Genomic DNA, 18,467 nt, shown 5'->3' on the forward strand with positions numbered 1-18,467 from the left:
TGTAATCAGCCAAGATAAGTGAAATGATCTGTACAGTTGGTCTTTTAAGTCCTTTAATGAAAATTAAGACAAGGTGCATATTTTTCTAGTTTGACAGTGATTAAGCGGGACAAGGAAATAGATGTTACAGCTGGAGACACACGAATAGTCATCTTAATCCATGTGAAGGATGGTACAGAATTCCTCTGGCCAGTTGTAAGACAGCAGCCATCGGACAACAACACTGAAGGAATTTTAGGTGGGTGAAAAGGCTGAGTTTGTTTGTATGATTTAACAATATATTCAATCATTGTTTGCACTGTAGTGATTGATGGAAAAACAATTAATTAAAAGAAACAAAAATGTGTGCTGTGTCTATTTAAGTGCCAGCTGTTCAGTGTCATTGCTTTATTGTTTGTCCACTGTGTGTCCAGCTCTGAAGCCCACAGTGTATGAGGAGGTGCAACAAACTCCTTCAACAAAACTTAAGATCAAAGACCAGGAGACTGACGTTACCAGGTACATATCAGTTGGTCTAAAAAATAAAGCTGTCTTAGAGAGCTATAATTACTTGTATTATACAAAGATACGTGACTATTTATGTCTTTCCTTTGTAGGTCCAATGCTGTTGACTACAGTATCGTCTCTCACCCGACTCTGGACTGCTGGCTCATGCCTGCTGAGTCTGCCCTGCAGAGACGCCTCGATGATTTCACTGTTGCACAACTTTAACTGGGAACCATGATGAATCACTTGGAAAGATTTCATTTAAAAGAAAAATAAGGCAAATGCTGACTTTCTGTGTTACTGACATTAACAATTAAATAGTTTCCCAGAACTCTGTCTTGTGTTAACTTGCCTGAATATAGAGAGTTGGTAATTATAGTCTCAAGGTTCATTGACATTGCGCAATACAGGATTGCAAGATTCCAAGTAAACAAAACATTTTTTATGGTGGAGTATGGAGGATGTGTTGAGGAGCCTCACAGTCTGAGGAAAGCAGCTGTTTTATAGTGAGGTGACACTGCAGTGGATTCTTCTATTGTTTGTTAGATGGCAGTAGGGTGACAGGGCTGTCCTTTAACATCTTTTAGACTACGCAGGTACCTTACTAATATCACTGATGCTGTGTACCAGTGACGTTCTGGGCGGTCGTAATCACGCGCTGCACATCTCATGCCAAATTTTGTGTTTCCAGTCAGGATGCTTTTTATTGCTCCTTTGTCAAAGCTGACAAGAACTTGTAATAGGAATTTAGCCCTCTCAAGTTTTGCTTAAAAATATAGCTATTTCTGAGCTTTCTTAACCAAGACCAAGATGTGTGATGACCACGTAAGGTTCCCTGTATGATGCTGATTCCCAGGACTCTACAACTGTTCACTTACTGCAATGATGCAAACAGGGGGAAGTGTCTTTGTCTCCTTTTATGTAAAAATCAACAATCAGCTCTCTGGTTTTGCTGATGTTGATCAGGTGATTGTTCTAGGTGCACTACGCTGCAAGCAGGCACGAATTAAAGAAAGCAGAGGCCCCTGGGCCACAAAACATTGGAGCCCCAAGCCCTTCCACACACAGTCCTGTAGTACAGGCATGTCCAAAGTCCAGCGCCTGCTGACCGAATTTAAATGGCCCGTGGTTTGTCTTTCACAATATACTATACGTGGGCCGCCACACATCATTAGTTAATCAAACAAGATGACTTTGCATTTTTTTCATTCACCCCAGGATGGCAGGACTGTCATACAGCAAAAGTAATGTGTTTTCATAAACAGATGGTAAAGAAGCAAACTAATGGTTAGCTAACAGCAGACATGCCACCATTTTCTTTTTTTAAAAACCCACATGATGCAAGAAGGAGCTGGGCCTGAGGTATTTTCACATTATCTAATTTGGCCAACATTCAAAAGAGTTTGGACACCCCTGCTGTAGTCAAACCTCACGCTTATAAGTTATTAGCGGAGGCTACTATCTGTTGCAAACACATGTAGCTTATACAGGATTTACACTTACAGCTACAGCCTTTGAGCACAGCCTGAAGGACAATATCAACGTCTGTAGATATCTTCTATCACACTGAATTTACACCACATGATTGCAACAATATTTTGTTGGCCCAGCGGCCACAATATAAACTCGTTAGCCTATGGCATACACAAGCGGACTCTGCTCCAACTCCACCAATACAGTTCTTTGGAGGGATGGTCAATATTTATTCATTCATTCATTTTCCACAGCCACTTATCCTGCTGGGGGTCACGGAGGGGGGCTGGTGCCTGTCCTTGCCGATATTGGGTGAGAGGCAAGGTACACCCTTAAGTATTTCTGTTTAAAATAAGATGTTTGATTTTCTCCATATTGCCCAGCCCTATATCTATGATTCACACATTACCATCAATCACACACACACAATATAATTACTATGACAGAACTGCTCAACCAGTATGTCAATCTTCTATGGATTTACTCAGCGTTTAAGGCGTATAACGTTACAGGATATAAACAGACAGGAAGAGCTTATTAGATGCTTTCAAGTCTTTAAAGCATTGAGAGGACAGATGTGACGGGACAGACAGAGAGCAAACAGCTCTTTTTACACCACTTGAATGGTTAGCAAAAAAGTAGCCTATGACTGTAATATAGAGGTAAGATGTAACAGATAAATTGTGGGGCTGCTAAAACTAGTATCCTACCCGCAGGCGCTGTGGTTCTCTGCTTCAGTGTCATGCTGATGCTCAGGTCCTCTTTGAAGCCGCTGGTCCGGTTCAAGTCGAGGTGGGACAGCTGAACTAACGGCTGTTGCCTGGTAACGGCTACTGTCCTCCTCTTAGCTAGCAACATTAGCATGGTCCTAGCTACGTTCTTCACTCGCGAGCCGACTCTTAAAAAAAGTCGGGATAGTTTGTATGTTTTTCCGAAGAACAATGTCTCTGCTGTCCTTTTCTTTTCAAGCAATTCGTTAATGCTGCTCCACTGTGCCACCTTTTAATCCATATTTGTTTATTTATAACAAACTTTCCCACCGTTTTCCGCCTTCCACTTGACTCATCGTCGTCATCATGACACACACAGCCAGCGGACCAATCATAATATTCTTTATTTTATATTTAAATATCTTGTCCTTTTTGTTAATAAAGTAATTCTGCATCCATTGATTCGTATTTTAACAAAAAAATATTTTAAATTTAGTTTAAAGAAGAAGAAGAAGAAGAAGAAGAAGAAGCAGTAGACAGGGTGAGGCCACAGTTGGTGAGGTTTTGGGAGCCCCTTGAGGTTGGAGGCCCCAGGGCACTGCCCCACAGGGTCCGTGAATAATAGGCCTGCATAATCAACCAAATTATTGAAATTGTAATAAAGCCAAGTGCACTATCCAAATCCCAGGAGCTGCAATTGTTTTGATGAAGGTAAAATGTGTCACAACATGTTATTATAAATGGGCTGCAGAGATGCCCCGGCCTACAAATCATATTCCAGATGTAAGGGAACATACTTGTTATACCGACCCCATCATCATTTATGTATTTTTTCAACAACACAGAAATTCAAAGTTTACCATTCCCATTAAAATCATGACTCATATTGCAACAGAGATTTTTATTATTTATTTATTTATTTTACATATTGTGCAGTCCTAGTGGATAATACGTGCTTGCTTCCTAAATTTCCTCCCTTGTCGTTGTTTTTTAATTCATCTGAGGTATCATATGCAAACTGCAAAACAGAGTTCTCTTCATGTCAGGGGTTGCAGTCCAGGGTGTACAGCCTGAACAGGAGGGGGCCCTAGAGCACCGCCCTAAAATGGTCCAGTGGATAACAGGCCCGCACAATCAATCAAATGATCAAATTGCAACTTTTTTTTCGTCTATTGTGCAGTCCTAGTGGATAATCCGTGCTTGCCTTCAAAATTATTTGATTCCCTCCCAATATGAAGTCTTATTGTTGCTTTTAATTTACAGTTTTGGTGGTGTTGTGCACAAACTGTAAATCACAGTTCACTTCAGGTCAGGGGTTGTTGTCCAGGGTGTACAGCATGAACAGGAGGGGGCTGATCACACAGCCCTGTGGGGCTCTGGCATTCAACACTTGAGCGGAGGGCATATTACCACCAATCCAAACTGGTTGAAGTCTGTTTGCAAGGGAATCCAATATCCAGTGTAGGCCACTCAAGCCCAGAGTGCTAATTTGGCCAATCAATTTCATGTGGGAGAGTGTTTTGAATGCTGAGCTGAAATACAAAAATCAAAATTCTGTTTTTATTTTCAAGATGTGAGGACTGAGTGGAGGCCAGTGGAGATGACGTCCTTTGTGGATCTTTTTTTACTGAGGGTCCAGGCTGGTTGGGATGTTGTTGCAGGTGTGCTGGAAAACAAGTTTCTCAAAGTACTTCATCAGAATAGGGCTGAGAACAACAGGACAGTACTTGCTTGGACTAGACGCTGTAGACCTCTGTAGGTACAGGGTCTCACTCTCCTGTGACAGTGATGTGTTAAAAAATTTCCCTAATGACAACAAATAGCTGGTTGGCACATGTTCTTAGTACACATCCAGGAATGTCCCAGTAGATGCACAGCTGCATAGCTGTGGGAAGATTTGGCTTTTCAAACCCTTTGCTGGCAATGTGACAATAATAGAAGCATGACAATAAAAATAAAAAGTCTTGCATTCAGTACTTTATGAAAATAAAATATAACTTCTTCAACTCTATTTATGTCCCCAAGGGGCAATTGATTTTGCAGCAAAGACTAAAACAAATGGGTACAGTACATATATACACATAAATAGCACATTCCCAAAAAACAGTGAGCACTAGATCAAAAAGCAAGAACAATAAATAGAAACATGAGAGTATAAATACACTGAATATAAAGTACGACACGTAACTCCTCCACAGCTAGGTAGGGGCTAGTTACCTCCTCTCTAGGCTGAATTAAGGATAAAGATGGCTGAAGGAATAAACGAGTGCTTGTACCTGTTTGTCTTAACAGGAGGGAACCTGAAGAATATTAGATATATAAGAATATTGGTGTTTACTCTGATGCATTGAACGAACACTATGTAGCAGTGCTGGTTCAAATACGTGGTGCCGGTTCTGCTTCAAAGGTAGTTTACCAAAGGCAAAAGAGCATGTCTCAATATAACTACTAACTACAGTGATCAGTTAAATGTGTGGTGAAATGTTTCAGTCTGAAATATTGCATTGTAAATGTATAAATCCTCATATAAATGGAAAGGCTCAGTGTCAGTGTGTCACAGTCACACTTGCAGTCAATACAGAGCTTAAGTAAACACACTGTCCACCTTTGCTGCAATAAAGTAACTCTCTCACGTCAATTTACAAAGTACACAATGGGCGATTGTTGTTTTTCACTCTGGTTCTGAATATATTTCTAGAGAGTCATAATCTGACAAGGGGATTGTATGTAGTTCAACATTATGTGGTCAAACCAGTCGAGCTGCTGCTGTGTGAGCTGTGTGTCATTGTCCTCTCCCACTGAACCGCAGTACAAAGGTATGTGGAGTCTTCTGAGCCAAGGTGATAAACTTGTTTATCAAGGCACAGTTTACCAAGAACTGCGAAAGGAGGGATCTTTGCCAAACACACGTAACAAGGCAAAGAACAAACAAGCTGTAAAGTCTTAACTGTGTTTAACATGCAGCTCTGTGCAAAAAAAAGCTGCTTTAACCCAGTTTTTAAGGTGGAGTCTGATTAAGAGAATAGTGGTGGACTTTGACCCATCTAAGTTATGCTGGTTACACTGTAATGAGGAGCTCAGAGCAGGAAGTCTAAGAGTTATACACAGTTTGACATGGTGAGGGACTGTGCTGAAACTAAATCAAAGGTAGACAAACAGAAAGAGGGACAGAGTGGGAGGGAGGGACAGAGGGAGGGACGTCTCCTGAGTCAGGACAGTGACGTGCTGTATGATTCAACTTTCATATTACTCTAACACTTCTAGGTAACTCTGACCAGATGTACAGCTGATCTGAGGGGAGATACTTGCCTACAGTGGATCATTAAACACAGTAAGTCGCCTCGATGATATTTCTATGAGTTGACAAGTGTCATGTGATATCATTTCTGTTGTTATATTCATATACTCCTGTATTATGTCGTCTCACTGTTTGCTTGTGTAATGCTTGAAGGTGTTTTAAGAGGGGGCTATCAGTCCCCAGGTATCATAAGGGATTTTATAACTTGACATATCAAGTTAGTGATACACCAGTGTGTTTGTAATTGTTAAGTTTCAGGCACAGGAAACATAGGAGGCAGCTGTAGCTATACTTGTACTGATTTATGTCTCTTCTTCCTCAGGCCATAAGTGAAATCAGCCACAGCCACGCTCTAGCAGTTTGTCTCAGTTCACTGTCTTTCCGTGCCAGCGTTCACTTCCAGCCTATCTTCAAGTTAATCTCCAGCCTGAAGTCATGAGGAAGAAGACAGTGAACTTGTTGAACAAGGTTGTCATGTAGTTTCTGGAGAGAGATGCTTGGAGAAAAATGCTGTAGGACTCAAAGCTTCAGTTCTCAGCCAAGATGTTTGTGCCTGGATGGATTATGTGGTGTGTCTTACTGACTCCACACATGTCAGCCCGTGGTTTGGAGATTTCTGGATATGACAGCCATGAAGTCATTTGCTCACAGGTACTGTTGAGATACAGTGAAGCACACATTTCCTGTGCTGCAGTACAGTACATAGGAGTTTTGTTGACAGATAACACTTTTAATTTCCGTCTACTGCTGCACTGATGTTTAAATTTCCCTTTGCTCTGATAAAGTGTTTTGTTCTCAAACATTTAATTAAGCAGACACAGGAACATGACCATCTGTCAGCTTGTCACAATATAGGGCTGTTGTGCATATAGTCCTCTGAACAGCAAATATTTACCAGTAAAATGTGACTCCACACATTACTCATCTTGTTCTCATTCTCCATGTCAACTTTTGCCTCCTTGTAGGGTCTGTCTGATTGCACCATGAAGGATGAGCTGCTTCTTATTGTGACAGAGAGTAATGCTGTGGATGTCCGAAACCTGACTCCATCTTTTAAGCTTTGCTGCAAGGAAACGGCGCCGTGTACATTATGTCTGGTGATAGACGCAGAGATCACCATCAATCCGGATAAAGACATGGAGAAGGAAGGCCACTCCGGGCATGATGAAGAGGATTACAGCGAGGAGATGGAGAGGAATCCAAAAGGTATAAACTAAGGCTACGTGCAGCTCATTGTCATGTTATTACTTGTTCTTAAGGGACCATAGCCGTTGTTTTGTCAGTTGAGTCCTTATTTGAGCATACTGAGTTTACAGACTCTAAACAAAAATACAGATGATACTGATAAGAGAGAATTCACCATCAAGAGAACAAAAAAAGAGGAACAGCTCCCGACTTAAAACGCAGCCACAAAGACACAAATACATACATACATAGACATCCTGTCCGCTGGGACCCTTTAACCCCTCTAAGATGCTGTTAGGACGTTATTTACCCTGGCAATCATCATATTTCAAAGCCATGTCATGAGTTAAAGCCACTCTGTAAACTTCGGCCTGTGTGGGCTCTTTCAGTTGCGTAGAATAAGTCTGGCAGCGACAATAAAATCTGTACTGTACTCTCAGTCCAAACTCTGCTTTAATAAGGCCCTGTGGCACAAGAGATTTGTGCCCTGACAGACAAAGTTGTGGCAATCAGCACAGAGATGATTGTAAATGTAAAGATAACCTTATCATAGTCCATGAAATATATAAAAACCTGGTGAGTAAACTTCAATAATATCAGAACCTAAGGGTGATAATATGTCATACCAACACAGACATTTTCACCAAATATGAATATGTGCTTTAGTGGCTCTTACACAGGGGTGCAACGTCATGGGAGGCAAACCAGGCAAATGTTTTGGCCCCCTCAAAAAAATTTGGGAGAAGAGACCTCCAATAGTCACTTAAATTGGGAAATTTTACAATGACAATATAAACCCCATTAAACCTCTCATACAGGTACTATACAGTGTACAGCAGCTGTCCCAAGAACCCCAAGTGGGGCCTCTTCTAGCTACCGACAGTCAGCCAGCCTCCTGTACAGCAATCTGGAAATCCATCAGTAAAAAAAAAAAAAAAAAAAAAACTTTTTTTTTTTCTTCCTTTACCTCTGGAGGCACAGCCTGGTGTTTTTCGACTAACGGAAGTGCAGGGGCCTCGGCGATCGCTCACACCCTTCACTTCCAGCGCTGCTCCCAGGGAATCGCCGTGTTGTTTACAAATACTTAGGGTAGAAAACCAGCAGAGTTTAGCTATATATATATATATATATATATATATATATCACATTTTTCATGTCACTATATCACCGTGTAGACTAACCTGATGTTTGTAAAGTCTATAAACACAGTGACTGAACAAACATTACTATTTCTGTGTGCACGTTTTTTAATTAATAACATGGTTATCGTAGCTGGGCTAACCGTTAGCTGTTAACGTTAGCCATTAGCAGTGTCTGTAATAACCATCAACTGTATAAAAATAAGGTAATAACTCAATAAACGGTCCGTGAATAAAATATTTTTCTAGCGGATATCTTACAATCTCTGTTACAACATGAGTGAGCTAGCACAGCAGTTTTGTGTTGCTATGTGTTGTATTTATTCAGTTATGGGAAATCACGATGTCTAGAAAGCATCAGTGGCTGCAGCTGACAGGGACAGTTAGCAAAGCTAACATCAGGAAAAAAAAGCCTCCCGTTGTCGGATACGATATGAAACTACTCCAGTTAGCTCAATCATGTTGTAACTAAGACATCCGCTGGAAAAAAAAAATTTTCACGTTGACGAGACGGCGTTTTGGGTGGAGCGGTCGCTATGGACGCGGAGCTTGCTGTTTCTATAGGTAAACATTTCCTGAGGACACCTGCATGTCTCGGCCATGCCCCCTCCATTGTGATTGGCTAAAGCGCAGCATCGTTCAGACTCAAAGCCCCGCCCTCCCCCCCTCTCTAGTCGTCTTTCACACAGGGCTGCCGACAGATTCTACAATGTAAACTGCAGAATCTGTCTTGAGAGATTACCTGTACAGTAACTGTCATACATACCTTAGGTGTCACTGTCAGTATAATGAAACGAGTGCACCTTTCTGGTCACTAGAAACGAAAGAAACAACAACAGGAGGAAATACGACACCAGGGGGTGTTGAGGGGGCCTCTATGGGCTTCTTTGCCTGGGGCTCCTGCAGACTTTTGGATCACCACTACTCTTACTCCAGGTTCACACTGGATGTGGAAGTGCCTGGATTTGTTAATTGTCGCGGAGCCGCCTGTCAGCAGTCACCTGTCCGTTCACAGCAGGAGCTCTGTCTCTGTCTGAATGTGTCTCTGTTTGTGTCTGTCAGTACATTTACATGCACAGTTTAGTTGAGCTAAATGTCAAAGCCCGGGGCAGAAACTGGTGAGCATGCGCAGATTACCTAGGTGGTTTACGGTGGTTGACAATACATTCAGTGTGTTTTCTTGCCACAGAATAGACCAGACACCGAAACTATTGCCACAGATTGCGAGCCAGCCTGGGCAGTCAATGCCACATCCAGTGTAAACAGCCCAATCTGTTAACATGGGCACCAAAAGCAAGTGTCCAGTGTGAACCCGACATTACACTGACCATCGAGGCAGCTGCTGATTTAATTTCAGTTCAGTTAAACATGAAAATCAACTTGTAAAGACTTTAAACGTCCTTACCTGCTTATAAAAGGCAACAGTAAACACATCACTTTTCTTTCCTGTTCTGTCAAAGTAACATTACCGTCACACAGTGATTAATAGCGGAAACTATTTTGAACAACATCCAAGATTTGACAGTGAGCTGCTGTAGAGCGTGTTGTGGGATGTTGGGAGGTCATTACTGGAAGAATGAATGGTTGTGGCAAGGTTATTGTGAAATTAACAGTAGTTTGTTTTAATGGTTTTAACGGTTGCTGTACCGCTCCTATGTTAATGTTCCCTTGAAAGCACTATAATAACATTACAACCACAGAGGAAATAAAACAGTTTTCATCCTTGATAAGTCAAATTGGACAAATTATAAACTGATTAAAATGTTTTACTGTGAATGATTTTAATCTGGTGGAGTAAATGAGTCACAGTAAAACCCTATGGTGTGTCAACAGGCAGTAAAATACATGCACATATGTACAATATATGTTAAATATGCTCAGTTTACACTTAGTTAAAGTGTAAACATGGGAAATCACCAGTATGACTGTGCAAGCGTGGGTTTGAATGTGAAATTGAAGCACTGTTTCTACATGAGTTCTGAGCCCCACCTTTTCTGTGTTGCAACAGCGTCTGTGACGGTGTGTTACAGTGCAGTGTCTAGCATGCCCATGTGCAAGAAGGTGGAGTTTACGGTTAATCACACAGCTCTCGCTCAGCCAAACCAGGCAAAGGTACTGTCACTCCCTGTCCTGGAATATAAAGCCTGTACTGTCAGTAGGAGTGTAATAGCCCAGTCTTTTACACTCTCTGTGTTTGTGTGTGACTTTTACAGTTCTCCATGGTGATCACTGAGCCACCTGGGGTTTCCTACAGCAGTCATGTGATGGTTTATTTTTCTAAACCATCACATCTAAGTCGAGAAGTTGTTGTTCCCTCTCTAGATGAAGGTAAAGTAGTTTGTTCTTTAACTACACCTGTTAAACTCACACCTGGTGACGACAAGTAGTGACACATGCTGTGTTATCTGTCCTCAGTGTGCTCCCTGGAGCTGAAGGAACGTGTAGAGGAGTGTCGTGGTAAATAACCCCCACATAATACACATGTTGGCTGTCTTTGTGTCCGTTTTTTCTGTGGTTGTCTTTGGGGAAATGAACCAGTTTCTTTTCTTTCCCTCCGTTCAGTGCCCAGACTCAGCAGTGTAATTAACACAGAGATGAATCAGGTGGAGCTGCAGTTTGGCAGAAATGAAAGCCTCCCCTCTGTGTGCATCCAGTATGAGCAGAATGGAAGATGTCAGGTCAGTGTTATATCAGTGTCTCATTTTGGTGGCGTTCAAAGTTTGTCATTTGAGTTTTTTGGTTTTGTGTCTGTTTGTTGTGTCTGTTTGTTTTTGCAGAGGCAAACAAAGTATTCGGATCCTTTGCTCAAGCAAATGTAGCAAAAACAATGTGAAAAACAGTAATGTATTCAAAGTACAAAGCATATTAGCAGCAAAAGTATTAAAAGTAGAAGTAACCACTATGTGGAATGGTCCTTTTACATTTTATTTTATTTATTTAACCTTTATTTAACCAGGAAGTCCCACTGAGATTGAAAATCACTATTACAAGAGAGACCTGGCCATCGAGCAGCCAATCAAAACACGTTAAAAATGCAACAAATACAACATATAATACCTTTGCAAGCTACTATTCACTTTACACTGGAAGCTGTTAAACTACAGTAAAGCTACCCTGGGGAGAAATCTAGCTTGGATCACAAAAGCTAAGAAGAAAAAGTAGTTCAGCACACCTTGAAAAAAGAAAGATCAAATTGGCAATCTACATGTGATACAAAACAATAACAAAATATAATACAAAAAAGTCACACGCTAGCAAATAAAAAGCCACTCAGTAGATTTTATTGCAACAAGTGCCCTCTTGTTCACATGTCATAAATAAACCAATAAACAAATAAATAAATAAAATGCCCCACGATTCATGGGAGTGTGCTGGAATGTCAGCTTTGTTTTTCTTATACAGCATCCATCAGGAAGACACCTGCCTTCAGAATCTAAACTCCAGGTGGGGGTGTTGCACCGATAGCAAGCCACATCTTCTCTGTTATAAATAGCAATAATCAATACTTCTGACTAACTGTGATCAGAGGAGGTTCAACAGTGGAGAAGCAATGGTAAAATAAAATTAAAAAAAACATATATTTCCTTTTATGGCCCCAAATTTCCAGTATTTAATTACACACAAAAAATATTTCAAGTACTTAAATCACCGTGCCAATATGAATGTAGTTGAACTACCAGCAAGCTACTGCAATTTGTAGTTAAACTACTAGTTTAGTTGCAAGTAGTTCCCTACACCCCTACACAGTTTATTGTGTTATTATCACTCAAGCATTGATATATAAGCAGGATGTTGACGCTGATGGAGGTGGAGCCAATTATATCTGCTTTGTATCCTGTAGTTTGATGATAGAAACGCTTCATGTCATGTTTTGTGTTTACACTGTTTGCAGAGTGATAGGTTGGAATGCTACTAATTATTGTGCCTGTTAAAATGTCAAAAAAGTGAAAAATATACAATTACAATTTCTAAAAGCTCAAGTCGACATATTCTAATTGTTTGTTTTGTCCAATCAGCAGTCCAGGACCCACATATATTCAGTTTACTATCATGTATAATGAAAATATAGTCTTATATATATAATTTAAAGGTTCTGTATGCAACATTCAGAACATTACTATCTGCTATGTAAAGATATAGTGGAGTAATAGCATCCTGAGGGAATGAAGTCACACTAACTCTTTGTGTGCTGTAATCTGAGCTTCTCTCTTGTTGTGGGAAGCAGACCAGCAGCGTGTTAGTGCATGTGTGTATACCACTGGCTAGCTCATCAATGCTGCTCTGCACCACACTCATATGCCAGTTACCACTTATATCAGGAAGGCAATGTCACAACAGTCTAGTGACTACCCAGTTAACACTATCAGCTCTGTTAGCACTGTTGCTGTCGTTTCGCACTGCTTATGGTGCTAGCACTGTTAGCTGCTAGCCGCCAGCTCAGTTACCTTCATGTTGGGAACATTGTGGAGACAACTCATTACTCTGAATTTCGCATAGAGACCCTTTCATTTTCTGTTGGAAATTCAGAAAGTGGCATTAAATAGAAGTCAAGTAAATACAAGTACCTATAGTTAGGGACTGTTCTTTACTTATAAGGAGAGGGATGTGGCTGACGTGGACTTTGTTTTATTTTTGTTTATTTGTGTTTTTATTTGTTTTTTTACCCTCCATGAAGCTACAAATATTTTTCCTTAAGCCTCCCTGAGTGACTTGTAAAACTTTTTGATTTTAAAAACTCACCCTTTTAACATTAAAGAGTTAAAAGCTGAAGACAAAATCTTGGAGCTAAAAAAAACCTTGGTGTTTCACTCTTGGCTTACATGCTGGTTAGTTTGTATGGTTTATTTTTGGCAAAATTTTAAATGAGACATGTAGAATAAAGTGATTTTATTAAAATATCACTATTTTAAGATCAATTTTAGTTATACTTTTTTGTCTCACAGAAGTGTTTGTTCCATATAATATGTCCAAGGACGGTGGGAAATTTAAGAAATCCTATAATAAATGGTGTAATTTTGTCAATGTTTAAACAAAACGTGCCGTTTGAAGGCATGTTTTCTTTTAAAAATCTGCAGTTAAATAAATACAAAAATACAGCCATTTAAAGTTGTGTGCCCCTCCCCTAAGCCAAACATAAAAAAAACACAAGTCCCTCCCTAGTGCTTAAAAAATATTTGACCACTACCCCCTCCCCCCTCATAAGTAACAAACAGTCCCTAAATGTTCCTTGTTTTACACCACTGGTGTGTCTCTCTCACTAAAGCCATGATGTGTTCAATGTTACTTTACAGAAATGGAGCAGGACGACCATCCCACTGGACTCTGTGACCCCCTGCATGTGTCTCAAGGTACCATCGCTCATACATTATGATTACATATGTGGCTACCTTATGTTGTATCCAAACAGACCTATATGACTGATGTGTGTTTATAGGTGTGGGATGAGGATGACCAGAGGTCAAGGCGCTCTCTCAGCTGCCCTTTCACTAACACAGGTAAGAAGTCTCTTGTTTCGTTCATGTTCTCTCTGATCTCAGTTTGCAGGGTGAGGGGGTGGGCAATTTATCTCGAGTGTGCTGACATTTCTTACATGTCCATTTCAGATTTCCTCCAAAGGCACGTGTGGCAGAATGTGTCAGTGTCTGTAAACCAGGGTCAAATGATCAACCACCACACAATGCTGCTGTGGAACCTGTCCGCCCCCTGCAGGCTGGAGGGTGAAGTGTGGCCCTGCTTCAAAGAGAGCAGCTGCCGGGAGATGAAGGGCTTTAGACAGCAGCTGGCAAATGGCACATGGAGACAAAACAGCAAGGGGTTGTGGGTAAGAAACTTTATCACTGACTCCTGGTGCCCCTCATTTTAAGCCTGTTTGTTAACTACAAAGTTTCCCTTTTATTTCCACAGTGCTTTAAGTTTAAATAAAGTCATCTTATTCCACCTTGTCTGACAGGGTCTATTATGTGTTCTGTAGCTTGCCGTTAAATCAGATGGAAATATTTATATAACTATATGGAAATATATATATATATATATATATATATATATATATATATTACACAGCACGAGTGTTTAATGACTGACCCAAGATTTATAATTGTGTCCTCTTCAGGAGAAAATGGGGGTGTTTGAAGACATCAACCTGCAGCTCTCACCATGTGTGATGGTAAAGTATACGCAACTGTCCTCCTGTGAGTCATATACATGCTTTGTTACTGATGTTGAATAACTCATTTATGTTTATCCATTTGTGCAGGTGAAAGTAAAAGGAATGGGACATGAGCTGGGTCCGTTCTGTTTTAAGAACAGTGAGTTCTGACACAGTTTATCATTACAGAATTTAAATATCTTAATAAAATACATCACCTGATTCTTTAATATGTGGGTTTTTGTTTTGTTGTACTTGCAGCTGACAGGCACCGCTGGAGTCTCCTGGTTGTTGGTGTCATGCTGCTGGTTTGCTTGACTATGCTCGTAGTTTATCTCCTTCATGACTTCGTCAAGAGTGAGTTTTATTCATATTAAAGATAATTAAAGATAATTTTTTTGCCATATTTGCTGAAACCATCATGATATTCAGACAGTATTACATGAAACAGATCATGTTGCTCTGCTTACTTGTATGGCTTCTAATTGCGTTACTGTGCATGAAGGAAAACAACCAATCAGAGCTGAGGAAGCCTGTGACGCAGCTGTCAATCATGTCAGTCACTGCTTGTGAACTGCAGTCAAACTGAATCAAGACTCTGTTTCTGCATTGCCTATTTCTCACCTCAAATGTTTTCAGAAACTTATTTTAGTGTACTGTTTAGCTGTAAAATGAGACCGTTTGTGAGGGTGCATTCTGAATCGCATGCTTTCTCTTTTTACTTTTAGTAGGTGGTGCAGCTGCCCTTTAAAAATACGTACTGTTGTACGTAGTAAGCACACAAACTACTGTCTCATAATGTAACGGCCTGAACTGTGAGGCTCTTGCTTTTATATCCGTTACCTTGGAGATAAAACAAACACCATTCCAGAGTTCTCGAGAGACGGAGATCAACCCGTAGAGCTCTGCTGTTGTTATTTTGTAATGTGCGTAGTTCAACTTTAAAATTATAACTGCACAGATTGCAGATTCGAACATATTATATTTGGGACAGTGAAATTACAGCTGCAGTTCTCCGTCATTGTTATTTCTATAGTCATGTCCTTTTGTTGTTTGTAATATTTGTTCACTTAAACAATCAATATTCCTATTTTTACTGTTTGACTGGTCATTAGTTACTTGAATGCGCCATTATTACAGCTTCTGATAGCTGTCAATCTGTCATCTGTTTGCGGCTCAGTCGATGTGACATGTCTTCTGCTGCAGAGGATTGCGGGTCTGAATGATCAGAAAAGCATGCTGGCTTGCAAACTGTAAAATTGGACGGGATGTAGTAGAACATCCAGGTATTTTTGGCATACTGCATTTGTCATATCATGTACTGGGACATACTAAATCTTTTTCTGGCATACTGTATAGTATGGTAGTATGGATAGTGGAATGCAGCCCACTGGCAGCTGCATCAGAGACTTTCTGTGTGCTGCAGCTGATTCTAGGAAATGCCATTATAGACACTACTAGGAGGCAGAGGAACATCATTATTTTTTTTCTCAGATTATCTGTTTCACAAACTTCTGTCTGGATATAGTGACAGTTTCAGCAAATATGACAAAAAGTTATTGCTATAAAAGTTACCATCTACAGTTTCAAGTGTTCAATATGGAAGAATACAAGGACAAACATATTGTATAAGAAGAAGACAAAGCAGTGTCTAATGTCAGTGTCCAATTTCTCTGCTCTGGAGTAACCAAACCACGATAGAGTATGCACTGTCCGACTGAATTTTCTTCTTCCAACAAAGGCTCCGTTCATTTACCTAACAAGAAACAAATCTTGTGAACAAGCTCTGGGATTGTTCATAAAGTCTGCATATATTCTAAGAAATCAGTTATTTGATGTACTAAATAATAGATATCCCTGTAGTGTATTTCTAAGCCTTCATACATTAACTTAATTTCCTAACTTTTACAGAATGTGTGGGGCACTGCCGTTATGGTGAGTGAGTATTTTCTTGTAAATCTTCTACTTGAAGTCACAATAGAACAACTCTCTGATGTTTGTCCCCTTGTTCCTTCCCTCTAAAGTTGGCAGAGAGGGTCATGTGGTGCTGCTGAGCCCCCCTGATATGGACGATGGTGTTTCGGAGTCAGTGTGTCGACTTGGCTCCCAGCTCCGTACCCAGGGCTTCAGCGTGTCTGTGGACCAGTGGAGCAGAAAGGAGCAGTGCAATCTGGGGCCTCTACCGTGGCTACACTCACAGCTGCTGGAGCTGAACAGCCAGGGTGGCCGAGTTGTGCTCGCCTTGACCCCCAAAGCCTTGAAGAAAGTGGAGGAATGGACCCGTCTGAGCAAAGACGTTATCAAGACGAAAGGGGAAGACAAGGGTCTCCCTCAGATTTGTTCCCCTTACTCTGATGTGTTCACGGCCTCCCTGTGCCTCATTGAAGCGAACAAGCGGCTGGGCAGAGCCAATGAACGTTTCCTTCTGGTGAAATTTGACTCCCATCACATCAGTGACGAGAGTCTACCAGAGCTTTTTCAGGGGCTGCCCCTGTTCAAGTTTCCCTCTAAGACCCAGGCTCTCCTGTCTGCGCTGACAGTGGGAGGAACAGAGAGGGCATCAGGGAAAAGGACATGGACAGGGTGGAAATGGAGTGGCTCAGATGGATGGAGAGCAAGGACTAAAGAGGAACAAAACCAGCAGAAGGACTCATGCAGTAAATATGTTGGAGATGAGAAAAACTTGGAGACAAAGCCTTTGAAGTGCCCATAAATTATTGTTGCACATTATCGCTGCTCTGCTCATATGAAGGATACGTTCATCCAAACTGTGGATGAGACTGGACATTATTAAAGGCTGGCAATGATCTATATTGTGGTTATCTCCACCAGGCAAAAGACTGGAGGAGATCGTGTGTTTGGTCGTGCATGTGTGTGCGTGTCAAACTACTGGACCAGTCAGCCTAATATGTTGTATGCACATGTACAGTATAAGTGTATGCTCAAGGACCTCTTGTGGTTGTGGTGATTAACACTTGTGAAAAAACCTGTTTGACTCTTTTACACCGTCACTGACTCCACACTCCTCTTAACCAGCCAGTAGGGGCTAAAAGTTTTCTTAAAATCCGCTCAGCTAAAAAAACAAGCTTTACCATCTTACCATCATCCTGGCTCAAAAACTGACATCCATAGAAAAGTTTAGTCTCATTTTGGGCCCTAGCATTTGCAGATTAACCCAATATGTCATGATCCACTAAAGTTAGGCACATGATGAGATGAATTACGCCCCATTTTTGTTTTCTTCACCACCATCTTGACTGTAAGGGAAACAATAGGGATAAGTCCTCCACAGTCCTTCTGCAACCTGGTTCTGTTCTGTCTGCCGTATGGCATCATACCACACCGGCAGCATGTCAGAGGCGGAGCATTTTCCCATGAAATGACCAACAACAATACATTAGTTCGTCTCTTCCAACTTTACTTCCCTGTCTGGAGTTTTCAGCCCCTAACCCGTTTATATTTACCAAATATGTTAAGTAATTTCCTAAGGATCTGCTGGACTGGATGCTGTAGTCTTTAAGCAAACATTACAATACAAGTAAACAGTGTATTTGTTGGGGACTATTTTTCAGCTGTGATGATATGTATTGATTCTATGTGCTTGTGAACATCTTAGGTAGCAGGATGTATTTATGGACCTCAAATATCACTGCTGTGAATGTAATGAAGTGTTTTTAATCATTTAAAAAACAATGGAAGGCTATGGCAAAGAGGAATAAGTTATATCAGGCTGTTTATTTTGGTCCTTTTATTGTATTTGTTCATTGTAAAAAAAAAAATATATAATAATACATATAATATGAAGCCTATATATGAAATATGAAAAGAATTCTCCTTTAAGCTGTAAAATGTTTAACCTAAAATCACACAGACTCGTTGTATCCATGTACTGTATCTGTCAGCACTTGTCTATAAATAAATATGCTTATTTTTGTGCACAGCAGATCTCTGGTTGTGATTGGCCAGCTCTCAGGGAGGTGGGTGGATCTTATTGGTGCGATACAGTGTCAGTTTCGGGACACAGAGGAGCG

General features: G+C 40.7%; 3 protein-coding genes across 3 annotated transcripts in view; 2 read left to right on the forward strand and 1 right to left on the reverse strand.

Annotated features, from left to right (window-relative positions):
- LOC125895990 (inter-alpha-trypsin inhibitor heavy chain H3-like) overlaps window positions 1–808 on the forward strand; it is a 30,233-nt gene extending 29,425 nt beyond the window's left edge. Inside the window, exons 22-24 of the mRNA XM_049588259.1 lie at window positions 90–238; window positions 414–498; window positions 597–808. Of these exons, the coding sequence (XP_049444216.1) occupies window positions 90–238; window positions 414–498; window positions 597–711 (349 nt within the window). The 3' untranslated portion in view covers window positions 712–808. The remainder of the gene's footprint in view (window positions 1–89; window positions 239–413; window positions 499–596) is intronic.
- LOC125895998 (sodium- and chloride-dependent GABA transporter 2-like) overlaps window positions 1–3,093 on the reverse strand; it is a 49,115-nt gene extending 46,022 nt beyond the window's left edge. Inside the window, exon 1 of the mRNA XM_049588272.1 lies at window positions 2,670–3,093. The gene's annotated coding sequence lies outside the window, so the exon portion shown is untranslated. The remainder of the gene's footprint in view (window positions 1–2,669) is intronic.
- A 2,760-nt stretch (window positions 3,094–5,853) lies between these two features.
- il17rc (interleukin 17 receptor C) lies at window positions 5,854–18,381 on the forward strand. The gene is made up of 15 exons (XM_049582405.1): window positions 5,854–6,000; window positions 6,290–6,618; window positions 6,933–7,173; window positions 10,300–10,403; window positions 10,505–10,619; window positions 10,707–10,748; window positions 10,854–10,969; window positions 13,583–13,639; window positions 13,726–13,786; window positions 13,895–14,112; window positions 14,401–14,454; window positions 14,545–14,596; window positions 14,698–14,793; window positions 16,348–16,371; window positions 16,461–18,381. Exons 2-15 carry the CDS (start codon window positions 6,511–6,513, stop codon window positions 17,147–17,149), a joined length of 1,977 nt encoding a protein of 658 aa, XP_049438362.1. The 5' UTR covers window positions 5,854–6,000; window positions 6,290–6,510; the 3' UTR covers window positions 17,150–18,381.
- Window positions 18,382–18,467: the final 86 nt, after the last annotated feature.

The sequence above is a fragment of the Epinephelus fuscoguttatus genome, linkage group LG1 (assembly GCF_011397635.1).
Source record: "Epinephelus fuscoguttatus linkage group LG1, E.fuscoguttatus.final_Chr_v1".
NCBI classification, from domain to species: Eukaryota; Metazoa; Chordata; class Actinopteri; order Perciformes; family Serranidae; genus Epinephelus; species Epinephelus fuscoguttatus.

What these genes read in the sequence shown, in the direction of transcription:
- il17rc (XM_049582405.1), top strand. Translation starts at nt 6,511, where the DNA reads ATGTTTGTGCCTGGATGGATTATGTGGTGTGTCTTACTGACTCCACAC. An exon ending in CCCCCTGCATGTGTCTCAAG is followed by an intron (nt 13,640 to 13,725) that starts GTACCATCGCTC and finishes GTGTGTTTATAG; the next exon opens with GTGTGGGATGAGGATGACCA. An exon ending in AGCTCTCACCATGTGTGATG is followed by an intron (nt 14,455 to 14,544) that starts GTAAAGTATACG and finishes CCATTTGTGCAG; the next exon opens with GTGAAAGTAAAAGGAATGGG.